Source organism: Kryptolebias marmoratus, linkage group LG1 (assembly GCF_001649575.2).
Source record: "Kryptolebias marmoratus isolate JLee-2015 linkage group LG1, ASM164957v2, whole genome shotgun sequence".
NCBI classification, from domain to species: domain Eukaryota; kingdom Metazoa; phylum Chordata; class Actinopteri; order Cyprinodontiformes; family Rivulidae; genus Kryptolebias; species Kryptolebias marmoratus.
Genome location: NC_051430.1, coordinates 3952947 through 3970167, shown reverse-complemented (window position 1 = coordinate 3970167; position 17221 = coordinate 3952947). Strand labels below are relative to the sequence as shown.

At 37.2% G+C, this 17221-nt stretch overlaps 1 protein-coding gene across 1 annotated transcript in view; it reads left to right on the top strand.

Annotated features, from left to right (window-relative positions):
* whrnb (whirlin b) overlaps positions 1-17221 on the top strand; it is a 100746-nt gene that overhangs the window by 18894 nt on the left and 64631 nt on the right. Inside the window, exon 2 of the mRNA XM_017432685.2 lies at positions 16750-16926. Within this exon, the coding sequence (XP_017288174.1) occupies positions 16750-16926 (177 nt within the window). The remainder of the gene's footprint in view (positions 1-16749; positions 16927-17221) is intronic.

Genomic DNA, 17221 nt, shown 5'->3' with positions numbered 1-17221 from the left:
CTGTGATAATTTATTGAATAAATTTTGTTTTTACATTTACATAAACAGTGTATTGAAGCTTAACACTGATTTGAATTGTTATGCGTAGTTCTAGTTTTGTTTAAGAGCCGCATACATTTTTCTTTCTCCTGCAAATGCAAATGTTGTGCACTCTGCAAATCTTTAAAGTGCACAAATGTGTTTAGGTTTTTTTGCTTGAAAGAAAGGGAGCGAGAGAGAGAATGAGAGTGTACTGTAAGAGAGAAAGAGGGCAAGAGAGACAGAAAACCAGAGAGAAACAAAAATATCCAGCAGCAGTAACTGATAAATGAACAAGGAAAAGAGAGCATCTTGCATTAAAGATTTGAGGTGACTGTCACATAAGCAACATCAGGACAAACACAGAAATATGCTTCAAACTTCTCAGGTCTGTATGCTGTTTGTTAGTAAACTGCTGGTGAGACATATACATATACTTGGAGGAAACATGGTGGTGGCAGCATCGTGCTGTGGGGTTGCTTTTCTTCGGCTTCAGTCAAAGTGGATGGAATTATAAACTGTTAAATTACCCGTTTATTTTAGTCTAAAACTAAGTTGTTTGCTTAGAAAGATGAAGAGGAATCTCATTTTTTCCAAAAGGCAATGATCCCAAGTATACATTCAAATCAACAAAATAATGGCTTCACCAGAATAAAATAAAAGTTTTGTATGCTTGGACTAACAGGAGATTATTTTGATGGCCTCATAGCACTAAAATAAAAACTGTGGCATGTTTTGTCTCTAGTTTGTGACAAAAACATCTCTTAACATTGTAAAACTGGAAGGCAATTGAAAAAATGATTTAGACATTAAAGTTTATTTTTTTACCAGAGAATAGAAGTCAATTAACATAAGCAATGCCTAAAATATAAAGTTACAGTCACAGTGTTTAGAGTGGCCCCTTATATAGTCTGTGTGACCACCAGTGACGTCTGCACTGGCCTTTTGTCCTGCACATTAGCTCACCTCCAGCATAAAAATATAACTAACCACCTTCATCATAAAAACAATAGCCTCTCTACCTCTCTTCAACCACCCACCCATCCTGCTCTACGCAAGACCCACAGAGAGCTCCTCTTCCACCCACTCCGAGCCAGCTCAAACACTGTGTTGAAGCATATATAGCCTAAATCACACTTGAGTGTCCCATGCTTCTACCAGTTACGGCACTAATCTTTGCCTCTCTCAAGCTCTGAATGGCTCTGAGCCTGCAGAAACATTGGGCCCAGAATAGAAAGCAGCTACTTCAGCTTTTGCCCTTATACTGTTGGAATACAGAGCTGAACAAAGTGCATGGACCTGCCTGCGGAGACTTCCTTTGTCAGGCAGCATTTTTAGCTATCATTTGTTAGTGAAGCTCTAGTTGCAGACAGCCATTAGTCTTTCTCATTATCTGGGTCACTCTTTTCATTGTCTGTGAAGTGGTATGTTACTTTTATCAGATATTTTTATCTGTGTATTTTGACAGTGACAACAATTTATATGACTGCCATATTTGTTGTATGTAATGAATGAAAATTTAACTGATGCACATCACCCCATTTCTAAAACCCTTGTACGGACTCCCTGTAGCTCAGAGAATAGACTTTAAAATACTTTTGTAAGCTTATAAAGTGCCACAATACATTAAAGACCTGCTGTTGTTGTATCAACCTTCCAGACCACTCAGGTCCAAACATGGAGAAGCAGCTTTTAGCTTCTATGGACCACAAATCTGCAACAAACTTCCAGAAAACTGCAAAACAGCCGAAACTCTGAGTTCCTTTAAACCAAGGCTAAAACCCTACCTGTTCAGAGTTACTTTTGAACCATAATAAATGGAACAATGACCAACATATTTCATATGTATTGATGATTTTGATGATGGCACTCGACAAAATGTAATGTTTGCTACTGGTTTCTCATTGGTGACTATATGTTGCTGTTATGACTTTATTTTTTATGTTTTTATGATGTAAAGCATTTTTAACTGCATTGTTGCTGAAATGTGCTATACAAATAAACTTGATTGATTATTAATTGATTGATGGTTCAGAGATTATTTAGCGGTTAACATGGTTCAGGAATGAACTGAAGCTACTATAATACGTTTCACCTGTTGACCAAGTAAAATGGATGTTAATAGGCTTTGCAAATACATTGTAAAATGCAGTGCCCGTTGCCAAAAAGCAAAGACAGGTGATAATGTTTTTGCCTGTGTGTGTGTTACCAAAATAGCTCATGAACCAGTAGAGGAATTTTAATGAGACGTAATGCAGTATTTTGGTGCCTTGTGAAATCAGCAATTATCCCAACAATTTTGAGCATCATGTGGTGACAAAGTGAGCTGCATGTAAACATTAAATTAACTTTTACATGTGACAGCACTATTTGAATTACTTTTTATTCTGGACAGGTCTGATTCAAGACATAAACCCAAATCAGCTATTGTAAAGTGAGTTGTTTTACTGTTGGGGCTTACAATGAATACATATTGCAAAGGTGTCTGAAAGATATGGATGAAATGAACTTTGACTTTGTTGTCTGTTTGCATCAATTGAATATTCTATATTCATTCCCAGGCCTGTATCAAAAAAAGCATGGTGGCTAAGTTCAAGAAGAGGCACACGGATATGGAGTGGCTCTTTCTTGTTTAATTATTTCTTGTATTGGTTATGTTTGTGGCTTGTTTTACCAATCAAATCTAACCCTTATAAAACAAAACAAAAAACCTAACTAAAATACACCTCAGATATTTGTTGATTCCTGTAGTTCTTACCTTGCTGTTATTTGTTCAAATACTAATTTTACATGTAACACATTTAGCTGTAATTTGTTATTTTATGATTAAAAGAAAGCTCATGTAGCACCATGATTGAGTGGAGAGGAGTAGGTGGAACTTAAAACCCAATGTCCTTAGTGGGCTGACTCTGGTCAAAAATACAACATGGCCGCTACTGTAAACCGGTTCCTGCTGGCTTTACTTTCTAACAACAAGAGAAGACAGCAACATTTAGTTTAGTATGTACAACACCAAGTTTTGGTCAATATGTATTTTTCATTTGACAAAATATAACAATAATTGCTTAACTAAAGAAAAAAAATATTGTATTACAAACCTTAAAAGAACTTGTTTACAAAACAATATACTGAAGAGCACTCTTGCCAATAAAAACAAAATTGTGGGCTACAGTAAGCTGGTTGTAGTGGCTACTGCTGCAGTCTTATTTAGCTTACTTGGTCATTGATTGAGTATGTTCAGGTATGGCTGAAATTTTTAAAAGTGGCCAAAATTTGCAGATTGAAATCTGCCAGCCGATTAATCGGTCAATCTCTACTTCACTCTTTGTTTTGACATCGAGCTCTGTGAAGTCACTAAGTGTATGCTTATTTATTTTTTTACTGAATCACATCTGTTAGATAATTAAACTTAAGAAGAATTGTGTACTAAATAATGCCACATAAATGTGACTGTTGTTCAGCTGACACCCCACTGTGATATGTCTGCATGTGCATTTGCATACAGGGTGGGTAACAAAGACATTTTAGGGTACACATTTTACTGTCAGGTGTGACTGCCCTCAATCAGAATCCCCCCAAAGACAAATATATAGTGTCAGGTATGAACAGGGCCTTAGTTGAAGGTGACTGCGGTCAGAGAAATCTCACTTCAGACAATCAGGGAGAAAATATCATAGTTGAGTCAAGCTAGATAAAAATAGGGCCCACACAGGAGCAAATGTCTGCTGTTTAACAAAACCCAAACCCGTATAATTTTATGGCAGTTTAAAGTAATTCTTCATTGTAAAGTTTTACATAGCATCACTTTTCCTTTCCTTTCAGACGATTATTTACACAGAAGACTTTGAATGCAATGCAGTGGTAAAAACAACCAGAGTTTAATGTTACACTGTGCTGCCCTCTCTGGGTTTTAGGAGGTTGCAGGCAGGGTCATTTATTCAGGTTGGTAACACCATCAGAAGAATGCTAAATTAGCATACTCAAGTAAAAGTACAGTTACTCTGTTGAAAATAAAGTACTGATAAAATTACTTGTGTAAAAATCTACCCAAGTAAAAGTAAAAAGTAAGTCGGTAAAAATTTATTTTGAGTAAAAGTTACTTAGTTACTTTTTTACAGCGGGATGGCATCTTTCCTGCAGTGCACAAAGGACAGTAGTGAATCTTTTGCTCAAACAAGCTCTCAAATGAAATAAAAAGCCTCAAAAATGGATATGCAATTACAAAACAAATCGTGTCCACACATGATATTTACACTTGAAGTGAATAAATTGTTGTTGTTTTTTTTCAGTTCAGACCATCCCACAGTTCTCAGCTTGTTAAACAACAAAATATGTTGAACAAAGCAGCTGGTAGAAAAACTCTTAAATGACCTGCCCTGATTTGGATTTGGATCACAGTTTTTTCAGTGAGATAGTTCTTGCTCACAGAAACTTAAGATGGCATTAACATAACTTTTAAAACAGTGGAAAGTATGAATATATGTCAGAGTTCTGTTAAAACGAAGTTCAGGTGTCATGAGCTTCTGATACCTGGGTTCAGTGAATTATCAGAGGGCTGGTTTACAATTTGGCTGCTATGATGAGCTGAAAGTCTGGGTTTTCAGAACCACAGAGGAGGTTAGGTCACCATGGTAACAGAGACTGAACTCCTCACCTGCTGCTCCAGAGCAGGAGAGGAGGAAAAACAAACCCAAAAACAGTAAACAATAAAAATGACCAAAACAAACAAACATAAACAATGATCCTGACAATATCAGATAAAGAAATTATTTCTTTTTGACTTCAGTAGTATTGTTTTCCATCAGACTGTATGTTTTAATTAGACCAGATTCTGTCCACTTATTGATTCATTGACATATTTTTAGACATGAGTGTGTGAGTTAATGAAGCTCTCTGTTTATAAGTTGCAGCTGCTAAAGAGCTAACCAACATGAGCAGTGTTAGGCACTGATGTTTGTTTGACAAATTTTCACCAAGCCTCAATCTATGAAAGGTTTGTTTTAACTTACAAAACAAACAGTTGTGTTTTCAACTCACCACCACAGGCTGCAGGTCTGAGTCTCTCTGAGCTAACAGCAGAATGAAGCAGCTTCCTTCCTTTAACTTGGAGCCAGAGTGTCTCCTAAATACATTTAGCAGTTCCAGGAGTGTATTTCATTATTTTTAGTTCAGCTTCAGCAAAAGTTGGGGTGGAGGTTTAGTTGCCCACTAGTTAACAGGTGATATGGTGACAAGTGCATGTCTCCTGAGTTTCCATGCAGATGAAGTGGGGAATCAAGTGGAGTGAGTCACACACAAGCTTTATGGCTTTATTTAAAGGCAAACTCTTCCTTCGCGACTTGTCATCATTTCTAGCCCGATCATTTACCAGTGGACCGGTAAGGTACAGCCAAGGAGCAGATCCAGTCACTGCAGGAGCTTATGTTGTTCTTTAATTATTTTCAACTCCTGATTTAAATTCACATATTCATGCTCACTTTTTTACTCAGTAATGGATGGGATTTTATATGTGCAATACTTGAAACAAACCATATTTAAGTAAAATAAAATTACAGATTGGAGTAATTACTTATAACCCCAATTCCAGTGAAGTTGGACATTGTGTAAAACATAAGTAAAAACAGAATATGATGATATGCAAAACCTTTTTCAACCGATATTCAATTGAATACACTACAGAGACAAGATATTTAATGTTCAAACGGATAAACCCTATAATAAGGCACCATTCATTTTCGGTGGGAGACAGGTCTGGACTGCAGGCAGGCCAGTCCAGTACCCACACTCTTTTACTACGAAGCCACGCTGTTCTAACACACGCAGAATGTGGCTTGGCATTGTCTTGCTGAAAAAAGCAGGGACAGGCCATCCCTGAAAAAGACGTTGCTCCAAAACCTGTATGTACCTTTCAGCATTAATGGTGCCTTCACAGATGTTCAGGTTACCCATGCCATGGGCACTAATACACCCCCCATACCATCAGAGATGCTGGCTTTTGAACTGGGCTGATAACAATCTGGACAGTCCTTTTCCTCTTTGGCCTGGAGGACACAACGTCCATGATCACTTTTCCAATTTGCATCAGTCCGTCTCAGATGAGCTCGGACCCAGAGAAGCTGGCAGTGTTTCTGGGTGTTGTTGATATATGGCTTTCTCTTTGCATGGTAGAGTTTTAACTTGTAGATGTAGAGATGACCTGTGTTCACTGACAATGTTTTTCTGAAGTGTTTCTGAGCCCATGTGGTAATATCTGTTACAGAATGATGTTGGTTTTTAATGCAGTGCCACCTGAGGGGTCAAAGGTCACGGGCAGTCACTGTTGGTTTTCGGCCTTGCTGCTTACTTGCAGAAATTTGTCCTGATTCTCTGAAACCTTTGATGATATTATGGGCTGTAGATGATAAAATCCCTAAACTTCTTACACTTGTACGTTGAGAAATGTTGTTCTTAAATTGTTGGTCTATTTGCTCACACAGTTGTTCACAAAGTGGTGAACCTCGCCCCATCTTTGCTTGTGAATGACTGAGCCTTTCAGGTAATCTCCCTTTATACCCAGTCATGACACTCACCTGTTTCCAGTGATCCTGTTCACCGGTTAATGCTCCATACAGGTGTTTTTTGAGCATCCCTCAACTTTCCCAGTCTTCTTGTTGTCCCTGTCTCAGCTTTTTCGAACGTGTTGCAGGCATCAAATTCAAATTGAGTGAATATTTGTCATGGATTTGAGTATTTTTGAGTTTAGTTTGTATTAGGCTCATTGTTGTTTTGGGTTTCTGTAATTCTGTTCTATTTTTTATTTATTCTGTGTTTCAGTTATTAAGTTCTTGTGTAGTTTTGCTTTCTCTGTGTCGCCACAGACTCTATTATTTTGAGTAAACTCTCACTGTTCTCACTGTTAACTGTCTGTAGAGTCATTTCTTTGATCATTACATTGCTGCTGCAATTCTAAAGACCCAGAAGAACGTCCATCACTTGAAGATACTTCATTGTTTTTGTGATTCTGTTTTGTTTTAGTTTTCTCATGTGTTTCTGTGCTATATACTGCCACGCCCACCTCACATGTTCCTCACCAGCTGTAACCCATTTCCCACTCAACCTCAGTTTCTTTAAAACTGTTCTTTTTTTATTCATGCCTTGCTGGTTCATTCCTTTCCATCTGCTTTGTTGTCCATGTTGTAATTTTTTTCGTGGCACGTTCATGCTCTTTGTGTTTCCACACCTTGTCATCTCAATAAATTTTGTTAGTTTGTTTTTTGCTGCCATGTCAGCCTTTTGTTTTAATCTTTTCTTTTTGTTAATAAATTAGTTTTATTCTGGGGTTTCCCCCAGAAAAGAGGCTGAGCCTGGTGGTAGGTGGCCGTTTGCCGGCTGATCACCGGCCAACCGTGATTCAGTTAAAAAAAAAAGATTAAATTTGACAGGAAAGTTGAAAATATGGCTATTTATTGTGATTTTGTAAGATATTTGTGTCAAATATTTACACAACTACAATTTCACAAAAAGGAACTTTTGAAATACTTTTTTAAAACAAAAATACAATTAAAATAAATACAAATTGTTTGCACCTAATTTAAATCCAAATTTAAGTCACATTTACAAATAAATTAAATTAAATTAAATTAAAAAGTGCAAACAAAGCACCAACACACGTCTCACAACAAGGCCAATAAATAACAACAGAGAACTCTGAAAAACAGACAGATGCTGTACTGTGATTTTTGTGGCACAGGCTGCATGTTGGATCACTACATGTGACAACAAAACAAAACATATCTAACGCTGAATTTAATAGCAACATTTTACTGGTAGACATGGATAAATTACCATGTGTCAAATTAATATTTTCACTAAGCACAAAACATGCTTATCATATTCAGTCTTGTAAAGCCAGCCGCTGAATTTCAGCTCAACTAACCTCTGTGGTCTATAAACACTCCTTTTTATCAGCTGCAGCAGTAATCTCCTTCTGTGAGTTTTGAACTGTTTGATTATCTTTCTGATCTCTTATAGAGGGATCAGATAAATGCTAATACAGGCGAACCAGCTCCGCTAGAGCACTGAAATCATCCATTTTGAATGGAGTGGGGCACGCACAAAGTTACAAAAATTGGGAGGTGCACGATCACGTGACGTGACACTGTGCGGGGCCTTTGCGCAGGGGCGGGGACAGCGCCATCGCGTCTCTGTTGGCGTGCGCACCTTGTTGGGCTGTGAACAACGTGAGGGTGGTGTGGGTGGAAAAAAACGTGTATAAAACTGACGTATTTTACAATAAAGAAGCAGAGCTTAGCCTGATGGCCCGCCAGGCTTATAATACACTGGGGGAAACCCTGACTTCGAAATGAGTCTGCATATTGGGTTTGCCTCGTTCAACCTTAACAATATTTGTAAAAAAACAAAGATATAGAATATCTTATCTTTGTAGTGTATTCAATTCAATATATAGGATGAAAAGGATTTGCAGATCATCTTATTCTGTTTTTATTTACGTTTTACACAACGTCCCAAAGTCATTGAAATTGGGGTTGTACAATTACACACAATTATTAGTCACTTATAGTAATACAAGTAGATACAATTACTCTCCATCTCTAGGTTAAATCGTTTCAGACTGACTTTTTTATTTTATTTTTTATCTAAGGCTCTTATTTCAAAGAGTGACTCTGGGTAACAAGGCTTTTCTGTTTATTGGTTCACACATTTTGTTAAACTTTTGATACCGAATCACTGCATGCTTTCATCATTTCTCCTTGAGTAATCTTACAGCACTTTTGACTCAGCTATATAAACTGCTGCAGCTCCTTTGTTTTGTGCGTTTGCTGTCACGCCATTTACTTGTTTTATGAGAGCAGAATAGAAATAGCAGAGGCTTTGAGGCCACAGACCAGACTGTGACTCACATCAGTGGTGGCACAGCAAGGACAACAGAAAAGGAGAAAAAAATCCAGAGTCCAGCCTCACTTAGATCAAATTCATCTCCAATGCTAATTCTCCTCATGAATATGGGAACAAAACATTTATTTTAATGACAGTTATCCACACCAATGATGTAAAAAAGACTAGGCTTTTAGGTACACAACTCCAGATATTTTTTAAAACTACCTTTTATAAAAACTCTGTCTAGATGGGAACAAAGAACCTCCAAAAATACTAAAATAATGTTGGGCCAGTAGTTAGCGATAATGACAAAATTATGAGATGAAAATACAAAGTGTCACGGCCCGTCCTCTGACCTGCAGGCTCGGTTCCTCCTGCAGGCAGAGGTGGGCCTTGAGCAATCGGAGCCACCTGGGCTCAGTTATTTAAACAGGGCTCTACTAACCACTCTGACTCTCTGCTCCTCTAGGTAAACTCCTTTTGTCCTTTGTTCACAATAAAACTGTTGTAATGGGGCTTTACCCTTGTATCCCCTCATTTTTGTTATGGGCCATGAGCCAGCCTGTGACAAGAGTTTCACGACGTGTTCAGGACAAAACTGCCTAGGCATAGAAAAATAGATAAAACCAGCTCAGTTGTTATTGTGGTCTTAAGTACTAGAATCATGCTGTCTTTTATCAATTGGTATGGGCCAGTAGCTGGTTTCGAAGTATACCGCAGTGTTATACCACAGTGTTAATCCCACTGCATTTTTCCATCATACAGTTTCTTTGGTTTAAATGTCTCAACATGAGATAACAGCAGGATTTATTGTTTTATTTCTCTATTGCTTTGAGCTGTCACTTAATTGTGTGATGGAGCTAAGGAGGAAATTCACCCAAATTTTTATTCTCATTAAAAAAGATATTTTCAGTTGGTTGTATATTTTATCTAATGGATAACACAGTCAGTTATTGTTTGACTACCAGAAGCAACACCATTCTGTCTTTTAAAGCTAACACTGTTTGGAACAAATGTTTGTGTTAAGCTAAAAGAGTTAGCATGTTAGCATACGGAATATATACAGTGGACTGCCGGTTTGCTACAGGGGCTAATAACCCAGATAACCCAAATAATTGTCATGTCAGGCTCTTTTCAAAAAGCAGAACAGCAGAATAGAAGTAAAGTTCTGTGCATCAAGCACAGTTACTTTAGAATTATAAATAAATTGATCTGGTGTGATAGTTTAGTTTTCCAGTTGTTTGTATCTTGTTGAGCAGCTAATAAAAGATGATGACAGCTTTAAAACTGTATTTCTTTTAAAGTGAAACACAACTCAGTTATAAGGTAAATAACAAAATTCAGCTTAAAGAGGACATTTCCTAAAGAGGAAACTTTAGCTCCCAGTGAAAAGCCATAATATAATATGTCCATAATATTCTCTTCACTCTGTTTTAAAACACTGTTTAAACATCCTGTTGACTCTATAAGGTAAAATTAAAAAAAGTTAATATTTATGTTTGTTTTAATTCTGTAATACAGTGAAACCATGGTATTTTTGTTCAAGGTCATCATACAGTCAGAATCTCATGCCGGCCCATGCCTAGTAGTCAAACTACTTGGTTCATAAAAATACATAGATACACTAAAATTTCAGTTTTTAAAAATATTCACCTTGTAAAGTGTTTGAAAAATTCTTAGTTTTTCTATTCAGAAATGACAGGAATCATTGAAAAGGAGGCAAACCCAGAGTGCAGGCTCATCTTAAAAAAACTAATTTATTAAAATAAAATAAACAAAAACAAAAAGGCTGACGTGGCAGCAAAATAAGAAACTAAGGTAAAACATTGAGCAACAAGGCATGGAGCAAAAACATCACACCAGGGAAACAAGAGCAATGATCCAGCAGAGTAGTGAGGGAAGTGACCCGGTTTTAAGCACAGAGGGTGACGAGGTAAGTGGGCACAGGTGAAGCAATTAGTAGGACTTGAGGCAGGTGTGGTTGGGCATGGCAGAAAGGCAAAAGAATGACTGGGAAGGAGTGGATAGTGACAACAAACGAGAGCAAGAACTAAAACAAAACCTCAAACAGAAAACAAGATTAAAATAAAACAGACACCATAAACTGAAACACAGAAAACCCAAATCCCTACAAGAAACAGATGACTAGTGCAAAGAGCAGAAAAATTAGTTTGGCAGAATATTCTTGTCAGTGTGAATGGGGCCTAGAAAGCTAAAACCAAACACCACTATGTATAAAACTGAACAACATGATCAAATAGGAAAAATAATTCCAATCTAGCCTAATGAACATAAGACATAAATGTTACACATTTTCTCCTAAAAACATCATCACAAGCAGTTTAGTTAACTTGACCAGCTGAGTATTTTATATTGGATGGAAATTTCTGCCCATTTACATCAACATAAAAACATTTAGCTATTTCTAAAGCAGCCTATATTTAGCAATCTTTTTTGTGTTTCCTTCTATCTATTCACTTTTTCTCTGTCTCTTCTTGATCTAATTCATCATAAAGAGCAATAATGAATAACCAAACCATCATGTCTAGGTGAAGGACACTGCTGCATGAAACGTGCTGCTGTGGGAGGAAGTCATTATGGTTATGTGACTCTTTGTTTTAACCTTTCTTATTCTCTGTGACTGCTGGTCTTTCATTATCCCAGAGGTCTGATACAGCTGACATCATCCTAGCTAAGTATATATTTTGTCAGTATGTATTTATTACGTATATTCAGTCCTGAAGTAGCTTCTGTAAGGTGTGGACACAGTGATCTTGTTGCATGCTGCATATATTTATAGAGTTTCGCTTTCAGAGCTCACACTTTGAGAACCAGAGAGTTTAAGTGAATTGACAGACTGATTTTCTAAAACTTGCAGTGAACATTAGTGGTTATTGGCCCAGAATGTAATGCTTTAAAAAACAACAACAATTTGTTTCATTTTGTCCCTGATTTGGATGTGAGTTGCTGCACTGGGTGTTACACAACACCGGAGGGAAAACAAACTTGTTAAAAAACAGATTTCTCTGTGTAAATTTATTTCAAGTGCCAAAATAAAGTGTGCATTGATATCACAATTGCCTGGGGAAATTAATTTAATTTACCAGAAATAATTGTTGGCAATTACAAGCTCCTGATTATCAGCAGGTCTGCTGTTTGCACTCCACATTGCATTCTGTCAGTCCAAGTAGATGGTTCTGAATGTTGATTTGTGGCCACAGAATTTTTCCCTTGATAGTAAATTTGGTTGTTATGGTTTTGAAATATTTTCAAAGTTGCTGATTTTCACTCGATCAGAATCTCTCTCCCTCCTCTCATATATATATATTTAAAATGCAGGCTGTGAAAAGATGCCTCTGAGACAGTCCAGCACATAATAGGTGGATGTAAGATGCAAGTAGGCAAAGTGCACATGGAAAGCCATAACCAAGTGGGTGGAATAGTGTACAGGAACATCTGCATCGAGTAGGAGACTCAACCTAAGGTGGTGGACAATGGCAGGGCTAAGATACTGTGGGACTTCCAGATCCAGCCTGACAAACATGTGATGGCCAACCAACTGGACATTGTGGTGATCAATAAAAAACTGATCAGGTGAAACTTGAGAATAACACAGGAAATGAACACCAGCAACCCCTTAAATATTGTTTGCTTTTCTCCGTGTTAGATATTTGAGCCTTTACCGAAAACAAAAGCAGAGTGTTGTTAGATGGTCAAATCTGGGCCGATATTTGAAAAATTACTTTAATTACCCAACCAACACAGAATCTAACAGTGGTTAAACATTGAATACTACGTGTAGCTACATCTAGGAGTCATGTAAAACCACAGACAAATGCATATGTTAAAAAGTTATCTACCAAATTGTACCTCATTTATATTTCAAAGCTCAGTTCAGCTTATGCATTTTGGAAGTGTGAAAGGGTATTAATGCAGCCCTCCAGCTTTTTCATTGAAATGCTTCAAAATACATTTTCCCTTCCAGTAATACTGCACATGGCATGCTTTTAAATTTTCTTATTTTAAATTGGTGTGTGGAATGAAAGGTTTGATGTCCATTGCTCTGGTTCTGTAATTTCATTACAGAAGCTGTTGTGTGATAAAAGTTTTTGTAACACAGTGAAATATTATTCATATGCAGATTGTAAAGATAAATTTATTCAAGACTTGTAAAGATTATCAGTCTGGCTTCACTGAAGTACATGTGCTGTACAGGCTTATCTGAAATCTGGGACTCTGATTACTAACCTTTCTCACTGTAGACTTTTCACAGCATGAAAACCACAAGTGTAATAAATGACAAGCTGAATCTGTCTGCGCTCCATAAACTTTGACAATTACCAAGCTCACTAAATGCCAACATTCTCACCCAGGTAGAAAACACAGGTGTCATAAATACATTTGCCATGTACAGCTTTTCTTTAACAGCTGTATTAAGAAAAGGGCTAGCTATACACTATATGGACAAACCTACTCAATACATCAACAGGAACTGTATGGAGTTAGCCCCCTTTCTGCGCCTATAACAGCTTTCAACAAAGTTTTGGAGTTTTTCTGTGGGATTCTAAGCTCATTCTTTTTGGAGAGCATTTGTGAAGTCAGGTACTGATGTTGGATAACAAGTTCTGTTTAATAATCTCCATTCCAGTTCATCCCAAAGATGCTCAATGGGGTTGAGATAGGGTTCTGTGCAGACCATTTAGGTTCTTCCGCACCAAACTGTACTGGGACAAAGTCCAAAGTCATGTTGGAATAAAAAAAAGGTATTTCTCAAAGTGTTGACACGAAGTTGGAAGCATAACAGATTTGAAAACGTTTTGTCATTTTTGAAGTGATGTTCTGTCAAATAGTTATCAATAGTTATTAACTTATCTGCCGTGACATCAATCATAGACCATGAGTATGCTGACAAAAGCAAAAAGTATTGCTTCAGGCTAGACTAATGGCTAGCCAAAGAGGGCCATTTTTTAAATCGTTTTTCAGGCTTATAAAACAACTCTTTTTCAAAAATGCTACATTGTCAGTCCACTTTGACTTGAGTAAACTTTTGGACTGATTAGACACACTGATCAAGTGGACTGATCCATTTGCAGACTTGTCATCATTAACATATACAGGGTCTATTGTATGTATGCTCACCACAAATATTGTACTTTTGCACAAAAACACGGACATTGTTTGGTTTAAAAAGCAGCAACTAACTAAACAATTGGTCTAATACAAAATGTAAAGTTTAATATTAGATTTCAAACATGTCACTTTTGAGATCAAGTTGTTTTGTAAGCCTGAAAAAACACTTGTTAAGTAAGCCATTCACTTCCTTGAACTAAGACTTCTGCCTCTTTGTCCATACTTTGAGCTCTGTGACTGATGTCAAAGCTGCTAAGATGTGAGTGACTTGCTGTCTGTCACCACAAATATTATGGGTTTTCTTTTTGCCCTACCCTAAATGTAAGCTCTCTACTGGTGTATGATCCCCAAGCATTACCAGACTTTCAACTTTTGGTTGAAGGTCTGGTGAAGCAGGATCACACCAGGAAGAAAACTTTGCTCCACTTCTTTTGGGAATCACAGCTCACCTCTTTCATGGCTGGGCTCCAACTCTTTAGCAAAAGCACTCCTGCCACTTTAGTAAACACATCAGTCAGAATGTAAGACTGTAAGGTTAAAGGCTTTGTTGGGGTGTTTTTTGTTTTCTTTTACAGCTTTTCAAAAAGAGTATGGCCTAACCCTTTTTTCATCTCATTGGTACCTGCTGTTGGCTTGAGTAAGATGTTCTATCCCCACTGAAATTCTTCTAACCCCAGTTTAGGAGTCATTTAAAAATACAAATTATTTGCTCTTGAAGACTACATCGTGCTGCTATGGTCCATTGTGGTTAAAAAAAGAGCTAAGCCAAAAGGTGAAGCTCTTGATTTTCCTTGTCCATCTATGTTTCAACCTTTATTTATGGTCAGGAGATACAGCTAAAGCAGGATGGCCAAGCTAAGCCTTAGAAATAGAGTGAAGAACTCTGTCATCCAGGAGGAGCTTGGAATAGAGCTGCATAGAAAGGAATCAACTGAGGTGGTTTGTGTATCTGAATAGGATGCCTCCTGGGTGGGACCATACAGTATTAGACAAAACTGTAAGTGTGATATGATTGTTTAATTTGTGATGACAATATCAATTGGAATAAATCCACATTTTCATCACTCCTCACTTTCTATTCTGTCATCACTGCCATCTAAACCAGATATGGGCATCAAGGCCAGTGAAAGTCTGTTGGCTTCACGCAGGACGTGAATACATGGTATTTGAAATATAATGGTCCATTATTTATTGTAGTCCAAGCAGGTTTTTTGCAATACTGATTTGGATGGATGGATGAATGGACAAATAAAGTTTTTTTATGTAGTTTTATTTATTTTGTCATGGTTTTGGTATTTTGTTTGGTGTTTTTGTAATTCTTGCTTTGTTTTGGTTATCTGTTAGTTTCCGTGTTCATGCCCTGTCACTATCCACCTCCCCAGTACTTTTCTTATCATGTCTGCCACGCCCATCTCCACTCACCTGTGCCCATTTTCCTCATTATCCTCTGTCTTTAAGAACCGGTCACTTTTCGTCACTCTTCACTGGATCATTCCACTTTGTTTGCTTGTTCCCGCTCATGATACCACGTTCGTTCTCTTGCCTTGTCTCGTTTCACTTTTGTTTTGTTGTGTTTTGGTTTGTTTGCTGCCACGCCAGCTTTTTGTTTTGTTAGTATTTAAGTTAATAAATAGTTTCCGTTTTAAGCGATGAGTCTGGGTTCGTCTCCGTCTTCCCCCCATCTGACAGATTTATATTATAGTGCTGTTTATTTCTTACTTTATGTTTTATGCATTTTTATCTACCTTTACGTCATATAACTGCTGTTATGTCTTTTAGTAATTGTTCTGAAAAGCTCTTTGTTCCTTTGTGGTTGTGCTTTAAAAAAGCTGGATTGGATTGAGTTGGATAGTGTGTATATATTTTAAAAATAGTTATTTGAAATTATTTCCCACTAAGCAGCCAAGGACTTCTATTCATTGTTAACTATTTGCTGTCATTGTACAGTGGTACAGTAGTGAGGTTGTTACTATTTAAAAAAAAAGGCTCTTGATCTCTACCAAATCTTATAATTACTAAAAAATTACATCATAAGAACTTAAGAACTTATTTTAAGAAAGGTTTTAATATAAGTTCTTTTTTTCTGTGTTGAAAATTTAAGTGGGAACTGACACTGCCCAAAGTGATCACATCCTGATGAATAAGACTAAGTGTTTGGGAAAGAAAATAGCAATGACAAACAACAATGGGCCGTTGTTTCATAGTTAAGTTACCCATGTTGGTTGATTTAAGAACCTGAGACAACCTGAGATAATATTTGTTTATTGTTCCTGGGTTTAAAATTGCAAATTCTGTCCCAGTGCTCTGTTTTGATGTAAACAGACATGTTTGATTTCAGAGCTAGCAGCAGAGTTGCTGATCAGATGTTTATAGTCTGATCACAGCGAGAACATACATTTGTATTCTTCCAGAGCATGGTTCATTTTCTATTCTGAATGAGAATTTTACTTTTTTTGTGCAGTGTAATTTATAAACCACATCTAAATGTATGCTAAACTGAAAATGTGTCTAAATGGTTACAGTTGTTGTATAGATTTGACAAAACTATGAAAATATGACTTGTACTTCTGAGAGCCTGTGACCTCAGAATCTACTTATTGTGGGTTGGTTTCTTGTATATACAGTATTTGATAGTATTTAAAAGAACTTTGCCTTTGAGTAATGACATTTGATGAATGCAACACTTTCAGATAACTTAAACGTCAACCTCTCCTTCTGATGCAGGTGCTGAAGGGGTGTAAGAAACTGACCATGTCAGTGTGTTCCATGGTTCACATGCCTGGAGGCGGCATCACCAACCGTGTGTACAGCTGGGTGGATCCCCAGGGCCTCAGTGTGTCACCACCACCTGACAGCCAGGAAGCCAACCAGAGGCAAGAGCACGGCATGGAGGACAGAATGGTGAGATCAGAGTTTATGTGTGTGTGAGCAAAAGTAAAAAGCTACAATAAATATAATATTTGCAAACAAAAGTATAATCAAGGCTAAAAATACAGTTTTTCTTTGACAATAAAGATACCATTCCAAGTTTGAGAAAATATCAGCAGTGAAATTAGAATCATACAATTTTTTATCGTCCTACTCATGTTTGACAGCAGTCAGCTTGGGATGGTATTACAGTTCAGCTCTCCCAGCAGAGTCATCATGACCTTTGACTGAGTGACATTTTGATGACAAACTCATTCTACATTCAACA